Source organism: Cnephaeus nilssonii, assembly GCF_951640355.1.
Source record: "Cnephaeus nilssonii genome assembly, chromosome: 13".
Lineage (NCBI taxonomy): Eukaryota > Metazoa > Chordata > Mammalia > Chiroptera > Vespertilionidae > Cnephaeus > Cnephaeus nilssonii.
In genome coordinates this window covers 56,813,555-56,829,698 of record NC_137084.1, presented here as the reverse complement: position 1 = coordinate 56,829,698, position 16,144 = coordinate 56,813,555, and the positions used below count along the sequence as shown (strand labels likewise).

General features: G+C 38.8%; 1 protein-coding gene across 3 annotated transcripts in view; it reads right to left on the bottom strand.

Annotated features, from left to right (window-relative positions):
* Positions 1-16,144, bottom strand: part of FOLH1 (folate hydrolase 1) — a 54,616-nt gene that overhangs the window by 27,735 nt on the left and 10,737 nt on the right. For all 3 annotated transcript variants that reach the window (XR_013814331.1, XM_079786869.1, XM_079786870.1), the window contains exons 4-6: positions 11,728-11,829; positions 3,893-4,018; positions 1,790-1,976 (exon numbers count right to left, since the gene is read on the bottom strand). Coding sequence is in view for 2 of the 3 variants with exons in the window: in XM_079786869.1 (XP_079642995.1) it covers positions 1,790-1,976; positions 3,893-4,018; positions 11,728-11,829 (415 nt within the window). In the remaining variant the exon portion in view is untranslated. The remainder of the gene's footprint in view (positions 1-1,789; positions 1,977-3,892; positions 4,019-11,727; positions 11,830-16,144) is intronic.

Genomic DNA, 16,144 nt, shown 5'->3' with positions numbered 1-16,144 from the left:
AGGGCAGTTATGGCTGACCAGGCCTGCAGGGGAGGGCAGTTAGGGGCAATCAGGCTGTCAGGGGAGCAGTTAGGCATCAATCAGGCTGTTAGGGGAGTGGTTAGGGGTGATCAGGCTGGCAGGCAGAAGAGGTTAGGGGCAATCAGGAAGACAGGCAGTTGGGAGCCAGCAGTCCTGGATTGTGAGAGGGATGTCCAACTGCCCATTTAGGCCCAATCCTACTGGTAATTGGACATCCCTCGAGGGGTCCCAGATTGGAGAGGGTGCAGACTGGGCTGAGGGACACACATCCCCATGCACAAATTTCGTGTACCGGCCCTCTAGTAAACAAATAAATGGGGATGAACAGATGAAACAAGATTGACAATTGACTGTTGATAATTATCTCTGATCATGCATTATATGTGAAATGTAATGTATATTATGTATAATATATTTTTTTGAACTGTTCCATAAGAAAAAGTTAAAATTTTTTTTTTTTAAGAACAGAGCAGGCCTTGTCAAGTAGCTCAGTTGGTTAGAGCATTGTCCCAATATGCCAAGGTTATGGGTTTGATCCCCAGTCAGGGGACATACAAGAAATCAACCAATGAATGTATAAATAAGTGGAACAACAAATTGATGTTTCTCTTACTCTCTCAAATCAATAAATAAAAATCAAAATATATATTTTTAAAAAAGAAATACAGCACCAAAGGGAATTCAATAACATGACTTTGCTTCCTAAAAAATATCATTTTAAATTAGAGGGTGACATAAGTCCCAGTATATTTATGTGATTTACAAAGTCAAAGTACATAAGCTTTAGAGGAATCTACAATTTGATAAAGAGATAAAGAATTAAAAAACAACAACAACAACAACAACAGACACTTGGCAACAGATTTTATCCAAGTTATACAGCTCAGTTAGTTTCAAACCACACAAACTAAGCACATTCAAATGAATTCACTCCCTTTGTTAATGATCTACAGTTGTACAGGGAACTATCTCAGCACCAGACAAGCATGTGGACTCTGGAGCCAGACTGCCTGATTTTGAACCCCCACTCCTCATTTAGTGGTGTCATAATCTGGGGCACACTGCTTCCTTCTCCTAGCCTCATGTCCATCTTCTGTCAAATAGAGAGAACAATACTACCAAGCTCGAAGGATTGTTAATGCAGGTGAAGAGCTGGCCTTTAGGAAACACTCCTTGAAAGTTATCATATTGTCTTTATATCGCAAAGATGCAATAAGCATTTTCTGGGCTCTGTGTTCTAAAGGTCTCGTTTCAGGGGGTTATAGAGCTTCTGTTCTACTATCCTTTATCCACGATTGTGAAATTCCAAAACTCTGAAAACCAAGCATTTGGAGGAGAGTCACTTGGCAACACAACCTGATTGGATGTAAAGTCATTTGACAGCAAAATCTGACTTAAGCAGACACAGGCTACTCATACTACTTCTTTAACCCAGCTTGGTGTGATTATTCATACATTTTGCTGCAAAAATATGTCTATGCTTGCTTCCTGTATTGTCCCAGCCTCTCTTTAAGTATTACACAATGTATGGTATATGCACCACATTACTTTTAAATGTTTGAATTCCAAAACCCATCAGGCCCAAGGGTTCCAAACAAGGGACAAGGGAACTGAATTGATAATGTTCAGAGTTCAAACCTCTTTAATTATTTTTTTCTTAGATGCAAATAGAGTAAGAAAAAGACATACTATGTTGTCAAAGGAAGTCCTTTCATAAAATCACTTAAAGTGTGAAGTTTCCCATGATAATGAAGGCCTGATGGCTCACCATTTGCTGGGTAACCAGGTGTGAGAGGGTCGCCTGCACCATTAAGATTTAAGACATTGCCACGCTGGACACCACCTCCAGGAAGATTCCAACCGTCTGGATAGGATGCCACCCCAGGAGCAAAGTAATCAGCAGGGTCTGAGTACAGAATGATTCCTTTGGCCCCCGCCAGCTGGGCATTCTTAACCTGTGAAACACAATGTCTCTTACTACAGGTTGGTTGTTCCAAATCTGGTTATATCAATTCTCAAAATTATCCTTAAGTAAGAAACCAAACTTTTTATTTTTAACCTTTTATCATTAGACCTACAACAAAGAATAATTCATAGAGAACTGGCTTTTTCCCACCCTACTACAGGCTCAAAAGTGTCAGCCCTAAAAGTAGCACATGCGGATAATGTACCCATTAGTGGTGGCAAGTACTTGCTGTTTTCTTCCACTAGTCACTAGTCTAAAAGCACAACAAGCCTGCCAGATTCCCATTGTTTTCTATGGTTGTAAGGGAATACCTTTGAAATTTAATTTCCCAAGAAAGAGGGAAAAAAAAAATATATATATATATATATATACACACACACACACACACACACACACACACACACACATACATACTAGAGGCCCGGTGCACGAAATTCATGCACTGGGGAGGGAGGGTCCCCTCAGCCAGGCCTGCACCCTCTCGCTGTCCAGGACCCCTCATTCCTTACCGCCTTCCCGCTTGCTGCTCCTTAGCGCTGCCCCAGAGGCAGGAGAGGCTCCTGCCACTGCTGCTGCACTCACCAGCTGTGAGCCTGGCTTTTGGCTGAGTGGCACTCCCCCTGTGGGAGTGCACTGACCATCAGGGGATCAGGGAGTAGTTCCTGCATTGAGCATCTGCCCCCTGGTGGTCAGTGTGCATCATAGCAACTGGTCGTTCTGGTCGTTCCACCTTAGTGGTCACTTAGGCTTTTATTATATATATATATAAAACAAATCAAGTGATCATAACTTTAAAAACTGCTATGTATATATAAACTGGTTTCTTTCATTACCTATAACAATTCATATTAACACATTGCAGATGGATCACGAGAATTCTCCTTTTCTGTTCTAAAGCTTGTGGCCAATCACAAGAATCTTTAAAAGATATTAGCTTGTAAGAACATGTAATAAATAACTTTGAAATGCAATGGGTATTTAATTTTAAAGCATGCCTTCAATATTTATGTAAAACGTTTTTTGTACTCATTCAATAGAAACTTATCTGGCCACTGGGTAAATCTAGCAATAAAACTACTGGTCCGCAATGTGTTAAAATTAAAGGTAGTAAATATTTTCAAAGTTAATATTATAGCCGAAACCGGTTTGGCTCAGTGGATAGAGTGTCGGTCTGTGGACTGGGAGGTCCCAGGTTCGATTCCGGTCAAGGGCATGTACATTGGTTGTGGGCACATCCCCCGGTGAGGGGTGTGCAGGAGGCAGCTGGTCGATGTCTCTCTCTCATCGATGTTTCTAGCTCTCTATCCCTCTCCCTTCCTCTCTGTGAAAAATCAATAAAATATATTTTTTTAAAAAAGTTAATATTATAATAAAAGCTGCCGAATCAAGGTTAACAACAAATCCAGCACACACTTCTTTGTAGACCATAGGCATAATTTGTAGGCATGGAAAAAATCTGCTCTATCCTCCCTTATCTATCACACTAGCCACATTGCAATGGCCCATCAAAACCCCTGTCTAGCCCTGGCTGTTTTGGCTCAGTGGATAGAGCGTTGGACTGTGGACTGGAAGGTCCCGGGTTTGATTCTGGTCAGGGGCGCATGCTCGGGTTGCAGGCTCAATCCCCAGTGGGGGGCATGCAGGAGCAGCCAATCAGTGATTCTCTCTCATCATTGATGTTTCTATCTCTCACTCCCTCTTCCTTCCTCTCTGAAATCAATAAAAAATATATTAGAAAAACAAAAACCTGGTCTATGAGCTAGCAGAGGTGTCCTCACTATAAGGTGGGCATGTTACAGAACATGAGAAGATCATGATCCTCAAAAAGTTTTAAGGATATGATTCTACACATATGACACAATATAACTTTATATTTGTGGAGAACAAAAAGGAGATGATTTTTACCTTATTTCCTCTAAAAATTTTCCCATATCTGGCAATAACAATCTTCCCAGAGCAATTGATTTTCATATCCCGCTCGAGTTTAAAGAAGTCTTCCGTTCGTGCATAGTTCGCATACACTAGATCACCCTGTTGAGATCATGCATGACTTAGAACAAGTAAAACTGAATACAAGCAGGTTGCTCTGCACTATTTCACATCTTTGAAATCGCGAAGAGGCAAGAGCACACAGGAGTGTCAGAGAAGCATGAGCCTCAGATAAAAGATTCAGGGAGAAAGAACTTGCATTCAGAAGGCAATTAGCTCGATTAGACATAGGAATTTAACAGCAAGTTTTTTGTTTGTTTTTAATATATCTGTCTCCTCTATAGCAGCTATAAAGCCATAGAAGTATTCCCCAGGAAGGAAATATATATAAATATGCATGCAATTTAAAGGGGTCCAGACACCTTAGGTTAAGAAGTCCTTGATGAGAGCTTTATTCTCTTTGGAGTATATTCAGAAATGGTAGCTTTTTTTTTTTTTTTTACTAATACAAAAAACGTTTATTTCCTAAAGTTAAAAAGGCACACAATGAGAGAATTTCCAACATCCATCTTTGTTGTTCCACTGTCCTATTGTTAAAGAAAATTGCCAGAACTCATAGCACATTAGGCAGAACATATGATAAGATGTTTTAACAAAGATATAGACTCAGCAAATACACTTCTGAGAAAAGGCTCACCATTAATTCCTAGACAAAATACAATCAAAGAGTGAAGTAGCATGACAAACTTATAAAATAAAAGTTTAAATAAATTATGGTTGACCAAACAAATTATTCTCTAGGATGTGGAGAATGTGAATCCCTAACACACTGCTGAAAAAATGTAAAAAAAGTACAATCAGTTAATGTTTATTTTTTATTTTTAAAGAATAGTTTATTAATTTTTAGAGAGAGAAGGGAGAGGGAGAGGATTGCTGGAAGAGTGCCATATCAGCCAGCCGCCTCCTGCATAGAAATGGTAGCTTAAGGGGTCTTCACAACCACTAGGTAAGGGAGAAAGGTCAGAGGTCAGGTAATATCACTGCTCTAAGGTCTGGCTTCACATCATTAGTATGATTATGTGCAAGTCTTACAACATCTCTGAGTTTCAATATAGTCACATGCCACATAACGACATTTCTGTCAACGAGGGACAGCACAGACAACAGAGACATAACATATAACCTAGGTGTGTCATAGGCTCTACTCTCTAGGTTTGTGGAAGTGCCCTCTATGATGTTTGCACAATGATGAAATCGCCTAACAATGCACTTTCCAGAACATGTCCCAAGTGGCATATGATTGGACTCTCATTTATAAAATGGCCTTTTAGATTAGATCAATAGTCTTCAAACGTATTTTGCTCACCTACTTCCTACACTGACTTTGAAAAACAATATTTTTAAGTTGGCATCTAAAATTTTTTTTTATCAGAAACCGGTTTGGCTCAGTGGATAGAGCGTCGGTCTGCGGACTGAAAGGTCCCAGGTTTGATTCCGGTCAAGGGCATGTACCTTGGTTGCGGGTCTAACTCTCTATCCCTCTCTCTTCCTCTCTGTAAAAAATCAATAAAATATAATTTTTTTTTTATCATAACTTTAAGGAGTTGTAAATGATGCAATTTTCAGTATATAAGTATTAACATTTTTCAAGGAATTTTTCCTCACTTTTTGTGTCCAAAAGAATTTAAAGACTATTATGATTTACTATTCAATATCATCATTTTAAAAATACAGAAATACACTATTCTCTTTAGTCAGAATTTTATCATTGTTTTTTTCCCCCCTGAACTTCTGTCCCTTTTCCCCCAAAACATTCTCCTCTAAAGTAAAATGTATCTGTGCTGGGCTCTGGCATGTGCTGCCAGATTTCCCTTCAGTGAGAGATTCTTGCTCCAGCTGCAGGGAAGGCTCTCAGCAGACAGCCTTCTGGTGTCAGCCCCTTGCTCAAGGTTTGCTACAGACAGCCACCTTGCTCAAAGTCATGTCCTTTTTTAGAATGCAACACATTCAATGACTGATTGACGTGGAAGTGTTAAAGACCTGGACATCTTAGTCCAACCCAGGACCAATATGATGGGCAATTCTGACTCCAGAGCTGCCCATCGTGTCAGCTGAGGGTGTCCGTGAGCTGGCATTGAGGTGAAACGTCTCCCTCTGCTTAATCCAGCTTCCTTCTCCTCCCTGCCAAAAATATCGATCCCAAGAGAACACTACTTAATTAACATTTAGCATGTTACTAGTAAATTCCATTTCAGTCTCTGGGTATGCTTGAAAGTCTTTTATTAATCACTGGCAAACGTCCCTTGATTAACATGTAAATTTAATTTTTAAAAATATGTATTTCCTCCCTGGCCAGCGTTAGGAAGTGGTTAGGGCATTGGCCCACACCCGAAGGGTTAAGGATTCGATTCCCAGTCAAGGGCACATACCTAGGCTGCAGGTTCAATCCCCAGCCCAGGTCTGGGTGCATGGGGGGAGGCAACCAGTGGATGTGTCTCTCTCATGCTGATGTTTCTCTCTTCCTTTCTCTTTTTCCCCTACCCACCCTCCCTTCCACTCTTACTAAAAATCAATGGAAAAATATCCTTCGGTGAGGATTAACAAAACAAAACAATAAAAAAGTATTGCCTATGACAGGCTATCTGTGTAATGAAAATTCTCCAGAAGTAAGTTATAATAATAATAGTATCTAATTGAGTCTAACAACATCATTACAATTTTTTATAAATAGTACTTAAGCATCAAATTGTACTTGAAAAATGTCTCTTGATGCTATGAAATATTAAAAATTAGGCCATGGATCTGTGAATGAACAAACTATTGCTAGAATGAGACAGGACTCAGCATCAGTTCTGTTCACACTTCCTGTTATTAGATAAAAGTTCTCAGAAACCTTGGGATAGGAATGAAAAAAAATTTGTCATGAAATCTTCACTAAATTATTTAAATTCTTTCCAAGTTATAAACCCCAAATCATACACTGATCTATTATCCAAGTTAATTCTAACGATGCCAGTAGGAAACTCAATTAGGCTCAGCTTTAATTTTGAAAAATGATTTGTCAAATCATTTGTTACCCAGCCAGCTGTTAGAATCTTGCACTACCATCTCTTTGTGTGGAGCCACAGGGATTTTTTTTACAAATCAAAAATATGCTTTATATTGTTTTAGAATGGATGGATGATGTCTTTCATTAATAAGAGGGAAAAAATGACTATAAATAAGGAGATGGTGACAGAGTACCAGCAGGATCTCACCACAGGCTAATTCCCAATTCCATCCGAGAGTACACTGTACACTGAGAAACAGATGATGCAACTCATCTCTTTAAAATGGTCCCATGCCTGCCTTTGGAAAGTCTTCACACATTCTAGCTTGAAGCCCCTGTCCCTAGACGATTTCTAACATCTTTGTTTCCCTCTTTGACTACATTTCTCATGGCATATGCACAACAAATTTATAACAGATACTAAAATGAAGTTGTTTCCAAGTGTATTCTCAGATTTCACAAATATGAAGATATATATATCTTCATATATATATGAAGATATATATATCTTCATAAATATATATCTTCATATTTGTGAAATCTGAGAATACACTTGGAAATACACTTCATATATATATGAATTTATTATGTGCTCAGTAGAGTTCTAGGAATTAGAGATATGCCAAATTCTTGATCTTGAAGGAACTTACACACATGTGGAAGGAGAGATCAGATAATAAACAATCAAGTTACTAAGTAAATGACACAGTATTTTAAAAGATGATAGGTGCTGTAGAAAAAATTTTTAAAAAAGTTTAAATAGCGTAGGCAAACAATGAACTGGTACTCAGGCAGGACCATTTTAAATAAAAAGGAGGAAAGGAAAGTCTATTGAGAAGGTGGCAATTGAATCTTTGCTTCAGTAAAAGGATTACTTTTATTTCTCCTAATACAATTCAATGTTAATGCACTATTAATGATAGTTCTGTATGTCTGATTTATCACTGTTAGGCCTCTTTGGAGTTCACTCTTATTCTAATTGTGACTACAGAGTAATGAAGCAATTTGATTTTAGTGAATTTTGTTTTTAAGTATCCTACTTGAAATTTATCCCTATTTAAAGACTACTGCTTTAAATCTCTATAAATTTTGGCTATCTTTTGATAAATCTGCAGTTTTCACAAAACAAATTATAATAGAGAAGGCACTAAGGAAGACAGTAGTTTTAAAGTGACAGTAGACTTTGAAAATGAAAACACTGTGATAGATATGCAAGTTGCCACTGTGAATTAGAAAAAAGCTTTGTTTTCAGACAATGACCTTGTAAAATTTACACTGCACCATTGTTCTATGACTGGGAATAAATACAATCTTGCACTGTTAGCCTAGAATTTTCCATTTCTTTCAAGCTTCCATCTTTCTGCTCTTGTTAATAGAACACAAAACTGAGAGGCAAGACCAGTGGTTTTTAAAGCATGGTTCTTGAACCCTCAGAATCAACATCACCTGGGACCGTGGGAACAAACTCTCAACCTTCACCTATGACCTACTGAAACTCAGGGGGTAGGGACCAGAATCTGAGTTTTACAAACCCTCTGGATTACATTGATTCATGCTAAAGTTTGAGAACCCCTAGATTAGACTACATTTTATGGACACTGTCAAATTGCTAATTTCAAATAGGCTAAAGCAAAATCCAGAATTTCATACTCCAGAGGATTCAGATGAAGATTCAAAATTACTGACAGGGAAATACCTTAAACACACAGACAAACAGACATAATTTTAAAAGAATTAACACTCCTTTGGCTGGGTTATAGAAGACCCAGTGAGGCATACCATCCAGCAAACTCATCTAATATTTGAACACAAATAGCAGTCCCATGAAGAATTGCATGCTCCTTCGGTCCTCCTATTAATCTGGAGTAGTTTAAGTATACCTAAAAAATGTGCATTAATAATCACTATGACTCTTTTATGAGTAGAATAATTCTGTCAAAGTTCAAAAATTATTTAGGGAGTTTTATGGTAAAAACCCAAAACTAATGTGGGTATACTTTCCTCCTTAAAACCCTGTCTTCCCATCCAGAAATACAATGTTTATTTATACATAACTAGAGACCCGATGCATGAAAATTCATTCACTGGAAGGGGTGGTCCCTCAGCCTGGCCTGCCCCCTCTCATAGTCCGGGAGACCTCAGCAGCAGGAGGCGACCCGGCAATCAGGGGAAGGTGACACCCCATCACACCTCTGCTGCTGCCACTGCCGGCAGCGCAAGCCTCAGCCGGCCCTGGTTTCTTGAGCCTCGGACGGCCCTGGGTGGCTAGGGGGCTGAAGGGACTGGGCACCGCCATCTTGTGGCTGTGGGCACTGCCATCTTTGAGGGTGGGACAGTCAATTAGCATATTTCCTCCTTATTGGCTGTGGGTGCCAATATCTTTGAGGACAGGGCAGTCAATTAGTATAGTCCCTCCTTATTGGCTGTGGGCACCGCCATCTTTGCGATAGTGTGAGGGTCAATTAACATATTCCCTCTTTATTAGATAGGACTAGAGGCCTGGTGCATGAAAATTCATGCACTGGAGGGGGGTACCTTAGCCCGGCCTGCCCCCTCTCACAATCTGGGAGCCCTCAGGGGCAGGAGGCGAACCGGAGATCATGGGAAAGCGACGCCCCATCACACCTCTGCTGCTTCCACTGCCGGAAGCACAAGCCTCAGCCAGCCCTGATTACCTGAGCCTCGGGCAGCCGCCATCCGAGGCTTGCCTGCACCTTGGGTTGGCCCTGGGCAGCTGGGGGGCTGAGGGGAGTGGGGGATTCTGAAGGCAGGTGTGCAGAGCAGCCATGCGTCTGCAGCCCCAACAGGGCTGAGGGGACTGGGCACTGCCATCTTGTGACTGTGAGTGCTGCCATCTTTGAGGGCATGGCAGTCAATTAGCATTTTCCCTCCTTATTAGCTGTGGGCGCCGCCATCTTTGCGACAGCGTGAGGGTCAATTAGCATATTCCCTCTTTATTAGATAGGATATTTTCACAGATGAATAAATTTCAGTGTTCTTCAACTAGTTCACACTCATTTAACTTTAAAATTTTTAAAATGTATTTTATATTTTATTTTATTTATTTTTATGTCTATTTTAAATTAAATTTGTTATAATTTTTGCTATTATATATCATTTGTGTACACACACACATTTAACTCCAATCTGGTAGTATTATGCTATTTTTATAATAAAGATGTATTTGTGCTTTTTTATATTCCACTTATACAAACATATCACTATAAATAATGGAGGGGATTAATAAAGGAAATCCAACTTGTATAAACATAAAGATAACAATTATACAACATCAAAACTAAAGATTTATTTTAAATAAAGAACAATGTAAATAACAAATAAAAAAATTAGAAGATATTTGCAATATTTAAACCAATATGAGATGAATAACAAATATTTAAGAAACAATATTGCTGACTGTTATATCACTTATTTCTACCTCAGGTCAATTATAAAATTATTAAATAATTGCAAACATTCTGTTTATGTAATAATTTTAGGGAAATTTTTTTCCAATATTATATCATTAGGTAAAATATCAAGTATTCATTCAAAGTAAATTTCATACAACAACAAAAAAAATTCTTCTAAGTTTGTGACATTTTAAAATTATAAATAAGTTAATTAATCAAATACATTTGAAAATAATAAAAAATAATATAAATTTTAACTTTCTCATTAAAAATATGGCATTATCTAATATTAACTTGTCCCTATAAATCCTGATCGGTAAAGATAGTTTTGTAAATATCAATGTAATTCTAAGTGTGATTTTTTTACTCAAGATGTTTCCAATAATAGCCCAAGCCCTTAACTCTCTATTGAGTGATGCTTCAATATACCCAATTGTCAATTAGCAACTTCTTGTGAATATATCCTAGGCACTTTAAAATCAGTATGTTCAAACTTGAATTTACTTCATATTAAATATTATAGCAGGAGAGAAAACTTGTAAAAATATACTAATAGATTTTATTCAACTGTTTCAAATATAGCTGTCTCATAAAAAACAAAATACTGTGCAAATACCTGGGGGTTAGTTGTACAATTTCAGATGACTGTATGCACAGTGCTTTACTGTGCAAATCACATAAGACTCTCTAGAATGGACATTCATGCTCTTCATTTGAAAATGGCAATATGATTATTTGAATTATTTGAAAATTTCAGTGCTATACAACAGTAGGATATTGTATTTTCATACAATAGGAATTACTTGGCAATAAAAAGGAACAAACTTCTGATAAATGCTAAAATGTGAATCTCAGAGATTATGCTTCGCAAAAAGAACTAGAAATAAATGATTGCATGCTATACAATTCCATTTATATGAATTTCTAGAATAGGCAAAACTAATCAACAGTGGCAAAAATATCAGAGCAATGGTTGCCTCGGGGTGTGTGGAGTTGATTGAGAAGGGGCATAAAGCACTTTTGTTAGTAATAGCCTATATGTGGATGGGGTTTGAATTGCACAGGTATAGGCATTTGTCAAAAGTCAATAAATGTACATTTTGATTTATGCATAGTAAATTTTATCTTAAAACGTACTATGAACACAATAATAAATATTCCTTTTTTTTAGTAAGAAATTCAGTTTCTTAAGTGTGGAAAAGGATGAATTTGGAATGTATCAGAAAACCTTTTAATGCCCCCTTAATTATTGCCTGGATGCCCCTTAATTATTGCCTGGATGTATGAGGGGTGCTGTTGTTTGTTTGTTTGTTTTTTGTTTTGTTTTGTTTATTGCATTAGATTTTTACCTCTAGCATTCCTTGTGGAGAGAAAGCACTGTAAGGTGGCACAACATCTGAAATATTTTCATATCCTGGAGGAGGTGGTTCAAATAATGATGTGTTGAAAATCTAGAGAAATGGAATAATCAGAAGTAAACCAGGTAAAATTTGGATTCTACAATTAAATAAGGATAACCGTGTATTATCTTTTTTTGTCAGTAGAGGGTTAATCAATCCTTCAGTATTTTGAGAATACATATCAAACACCTAGCACTGTGCTAGAAGCTATGGTAGGCTTTTATGAGATGAAGAAATTACAGACCCTGAGAAAATCTATATATACCAGCTTTTGTTTTAGAAGAAACATTTTATTCTAAAAATAAAAAGCAACACTGTATGGTAATCATAGTCACTTAGAACAGTGGTCGGCAAACTCATTAGTCAACAGAGCCAATTATCAACAGTACAAAGATTGAAATTTCTTTTGAGAGCCAAATTTTTAAACTTAAACTTCTTCTAACGCCACTTCTTCAAAATAGACTCGCCCAGGCCGTGGTATTTTGTGGAAGAGCCACACTCAAGGGGCCAAAGAGCCGCATGTGGCTCGTGAGCCACAGTTTGCCGACCACAGACTTAGAACAATGCAAAGATAAAAGCTTAGGAACACATTAAATATTAAGTTCACTTCAATAACAAAAATTACATTTTGCGGGGAATCTATATCTGATAGTATCTAGATATATAAACAACATTCACTCTGAAAAGAACTTAAAAAACTGAACCAAACATACAGTATTATATTTTTAAGTGTATCACTGAATTGGGGGAGGGGGATAAGGTTAGGAAAGAATCAGAAGCTAAAAGAATAACATGAAAGCAGGAATTCTGAGATGAGCAATAAAATAATTTTTCCCTTAGCTGGATCTATCAAAGCCTAGGACTCCATGGGAGGGCAAAGGCATTAAAAAACAATTTTAGAGCCCATCCAAATAATAGAGTGTAACTGGAGACCTCTGCATAAAAGCTGGGTCTTCAAAAAGCAACATCCTTGCCCTAGCTGGTTTGGCTCAGTGGATAGATCATCAGCCTGCAGACTGAAGGGTCCCCAGTTCAGTTTCTGTCAAGGGCACATGCAGGGGTTTCAGTCTCCATCCCCAGTATGGGGCAGCCTATTCGATGGATGATTCTCATCATTTATGTTTCTATCTCTCTCTCCCTCTCCCTTCCTCTCTGAAAGCAATAAAGATATATTTTTTTAAAAAGCAACATCCTTCAGGGTTAAGAATAAACTAGAAATAAACCTGTCCTACAAAAAGTGATGGCTTGCAGTAGAGGGGAAACAAATTGCCCCAAGGAATTCCTAATTATATGATTTTGTAGTTACTAATATATAGTAGGTAAGGTCACTTACACCTTTTTATTATATGATTTTACTCCCCCTATGCTTCTTTCCTTTTTTTCTTTTTTTTTTTTTGGATAGGTTAATTATGTTAATTTATGTCTTTTTGTAGTTTGGAAATTGAAAAATCTGATTCCTACTTAACATAGTTACAGCAAATATCAAAATTAATGATTAAAACATTCCCTCCAGTCAAGGATATCTGCTATCACCACTTCTTTTGAACGTGATGCCAGTGCAGCAGTACAGGTGATGGGAGTTGGGGAGTGAATCTGGGCTAACATATTGTACTAACCGGAGCACTAGTAAGCTACCTCTCCTGAGGCTGACAGAGCCTAACATAAAACCAAACTACTATCCTCCAAAAATCCTCACATCTCCCATATTTCTCATAATTTTTCTGGTATCCACAAAGGGTGCAAACGCATCTGAATCACTGGGAAGGATTATAAAAGAAAATAGACTAAACTGCAATAAAAATACATCTAGAAACGAAGTCACTACATCAGCAAGTCTTTCAGCCAAGGGAGTATTCAAGCTTGTCTCACTTGATTTGCCTTTTTACTAATCTTCAGTTTTATGGCACTACTGAGCAAGTGGATTTTAAAGCATTTATGAGTTATTCTAACAACTACAAAAAGTTTTTTAAAGTCAAGGAAATAACCATTTTGGGTGACTTTTTCTAAGGTCATATATATACCATATATTACATCAGCAAGTCTTATATACCAGTATACATTGTTCACTTTCCAAAATTCACTAATATAGCCCCAAATTAACTATTCTGAGCATAACTAAAACAATTTTGGCTTTCAAGTTTCTATTTATTTGTTATGATAAACCAGTCAATATGTAGTTCAATTTATATTATATATTATCTCTACATAAACAAAGATAAAAAATGTGTCTGTATATACTTAAAGTATTTCTGGAATCTACAAAACACTAATATCTGTTGCCTGTGGGAAGTGGAACTTGTCTGTGTTGCAAAGGAGAATAAAGGTTACAGTTTGTCCTGGCCAGTGTTGCTCAATGGTTAAACATTGACCCATGCACCAAGAAGTCACCCGTTCAATTCCTGGTCAGTGCACATGCCTGGGTTGCAGGCTCAATCCCTGGTTGGGGCCGTGCAGGAGGCAGATAATCAATGTTTCCCTCTGGCAAGGATATTTCTCTCTCCCTCTCCCCTTACTGGGGAGACAGTAAGAGAGCGTTTGTAGTTAGGACAGCGGGATAAAAATGGAGCTGAACTATCAGGATGTCAAAAGATAATGCCTGAATCTGAAACACAACCAATATAAGCATGCTATTTAAGGAAACAGTGGTAAATATCAAAAGAATCAACTCAGGTTTGAATAGTGATTGCCTCAGGAAAGGGGGAACTAGGAAGGAAGCAAGGCACTTTGGAGAACTACACGATTCTGTGATTCTTTATGTGCAGATGTAACTTGGATAAAAACATAAATGAAATTAGCGGAATCCCAGAGGGAAGATAGGGGATGGAAGGGAGGAGAGATTAACCATGGAATTTATATGCATACTAGAGGTCTGGTGCATGAAATTCCTGAACTCACGGGGGCGGGAGGGGGGGGAGAGGGGTCCCCTCAGCCTGACCTGCACCCTCTTGCAGTCTGGGAGCCTTCGGGGGGTGTCTAAATGATGACTTAGGCCATGGGGGGCGGGCCTAAGCTGTCAGTTGGACATCCTTAGCGCTGCTGCGGAGGCAGGAGAGGCTCCTGCCACCGCTGCTGCACTCGCCAGCCGTGAGCCTGGTGCCTGGCTGAGTGGTGCTCCCCCTGTGGGAGCGCACTGACCACCAGGGGGCAGCTCCTGCGTTGAGCATATTCCCCCTGGTGGTCAGTGTGTGTCATAGCAACTAGTTGTTCTGCTGTTTGGTTGATTTGCATATTAGCCTTTTATTAGATACTAGAGGCCCGATAAACAAAGATTTGTGCAAGAATGGGCCTTCCTTCCCGTAGCTGCTGACACCACCTTTGCTCCAGCCCGGAGCGGCCTTTTCACTCTAGCCCAGAGCTGCCTTTCCATCTTACCATGCTGCCCAGAGGCCCAGAGCTGCCTTTCCATCTTACCATGCTGCCCCCGGCCGCTTGGCACCTGCGTATGCAAATTAACCTACCACCTTTGTTGGGTTAATTTGCATACTCATTCCTGATTGGCTGGTGGGCATCACAAAGGTATGGTCAATTTGCATCTTTCTCTTTTATTAGTGTAGACTAGAGGCCTGGTGCATGAATTTGGCCTGGCCTGTGGGATTGGGCTGAAACCGGCTCTCCGACATCCCCCGAGGGGTCCTAGATTGCGAGAGGGTGCAGGCCAGGCCAAGGGACCCCACTGGTGCACGATTGGGGCCGGGGAGGGACATGGGAGGGTTCTAGGGTGTGTCCAGCCATCTCGCTCAGTCCCGATCGGCCAGACCCCAGCAGCAAGCTAACCTACCAATCAAAGCGTCTGCCCCCTGGTGGTCAATGCACGTCATAGTGAGTGGTTGAGTGGCCTTAGCATATCATTAGCATATTACACTTTGATTGGTTGAATGAACAACTGGACGACTGGACACTTAGCATATTAGGCTTTTATTATATAGGAGGATTTGCATAGCCATAGTGTGGTGAAGGCCTGAGAGGGGGGTGGAGGGGTGCTGGGTGGAGGGAGTCAATAGCAAAGGGAAATAAAAAAAGAGACATCTGTAATATTTTCAACAATAAAGATAAAATTTTAAACAACATAAATGAAAATAAACTAGTGATATAACTTTAAAAAAAATTAAGAAGCTTTAGGCAACTAACACCATTCAGGAAAACCCCCAAAAGGAAACTTCTACATGATATGCTTATATTATGTAACAGGCTTTAGGACTTGCATAAATGTTTGTAATGGCAAAAATAATGAAATGGAATAACAAAAGCAAAGCTACAGTCAAAGAAGGAAAAAGGGACTGGAAGTTAGCTATTTTCCTGATTGTACATAGACAATCCCCACATTTGATAGATCAGGACAGAGATTTAAGCATATGTATATTTTTAA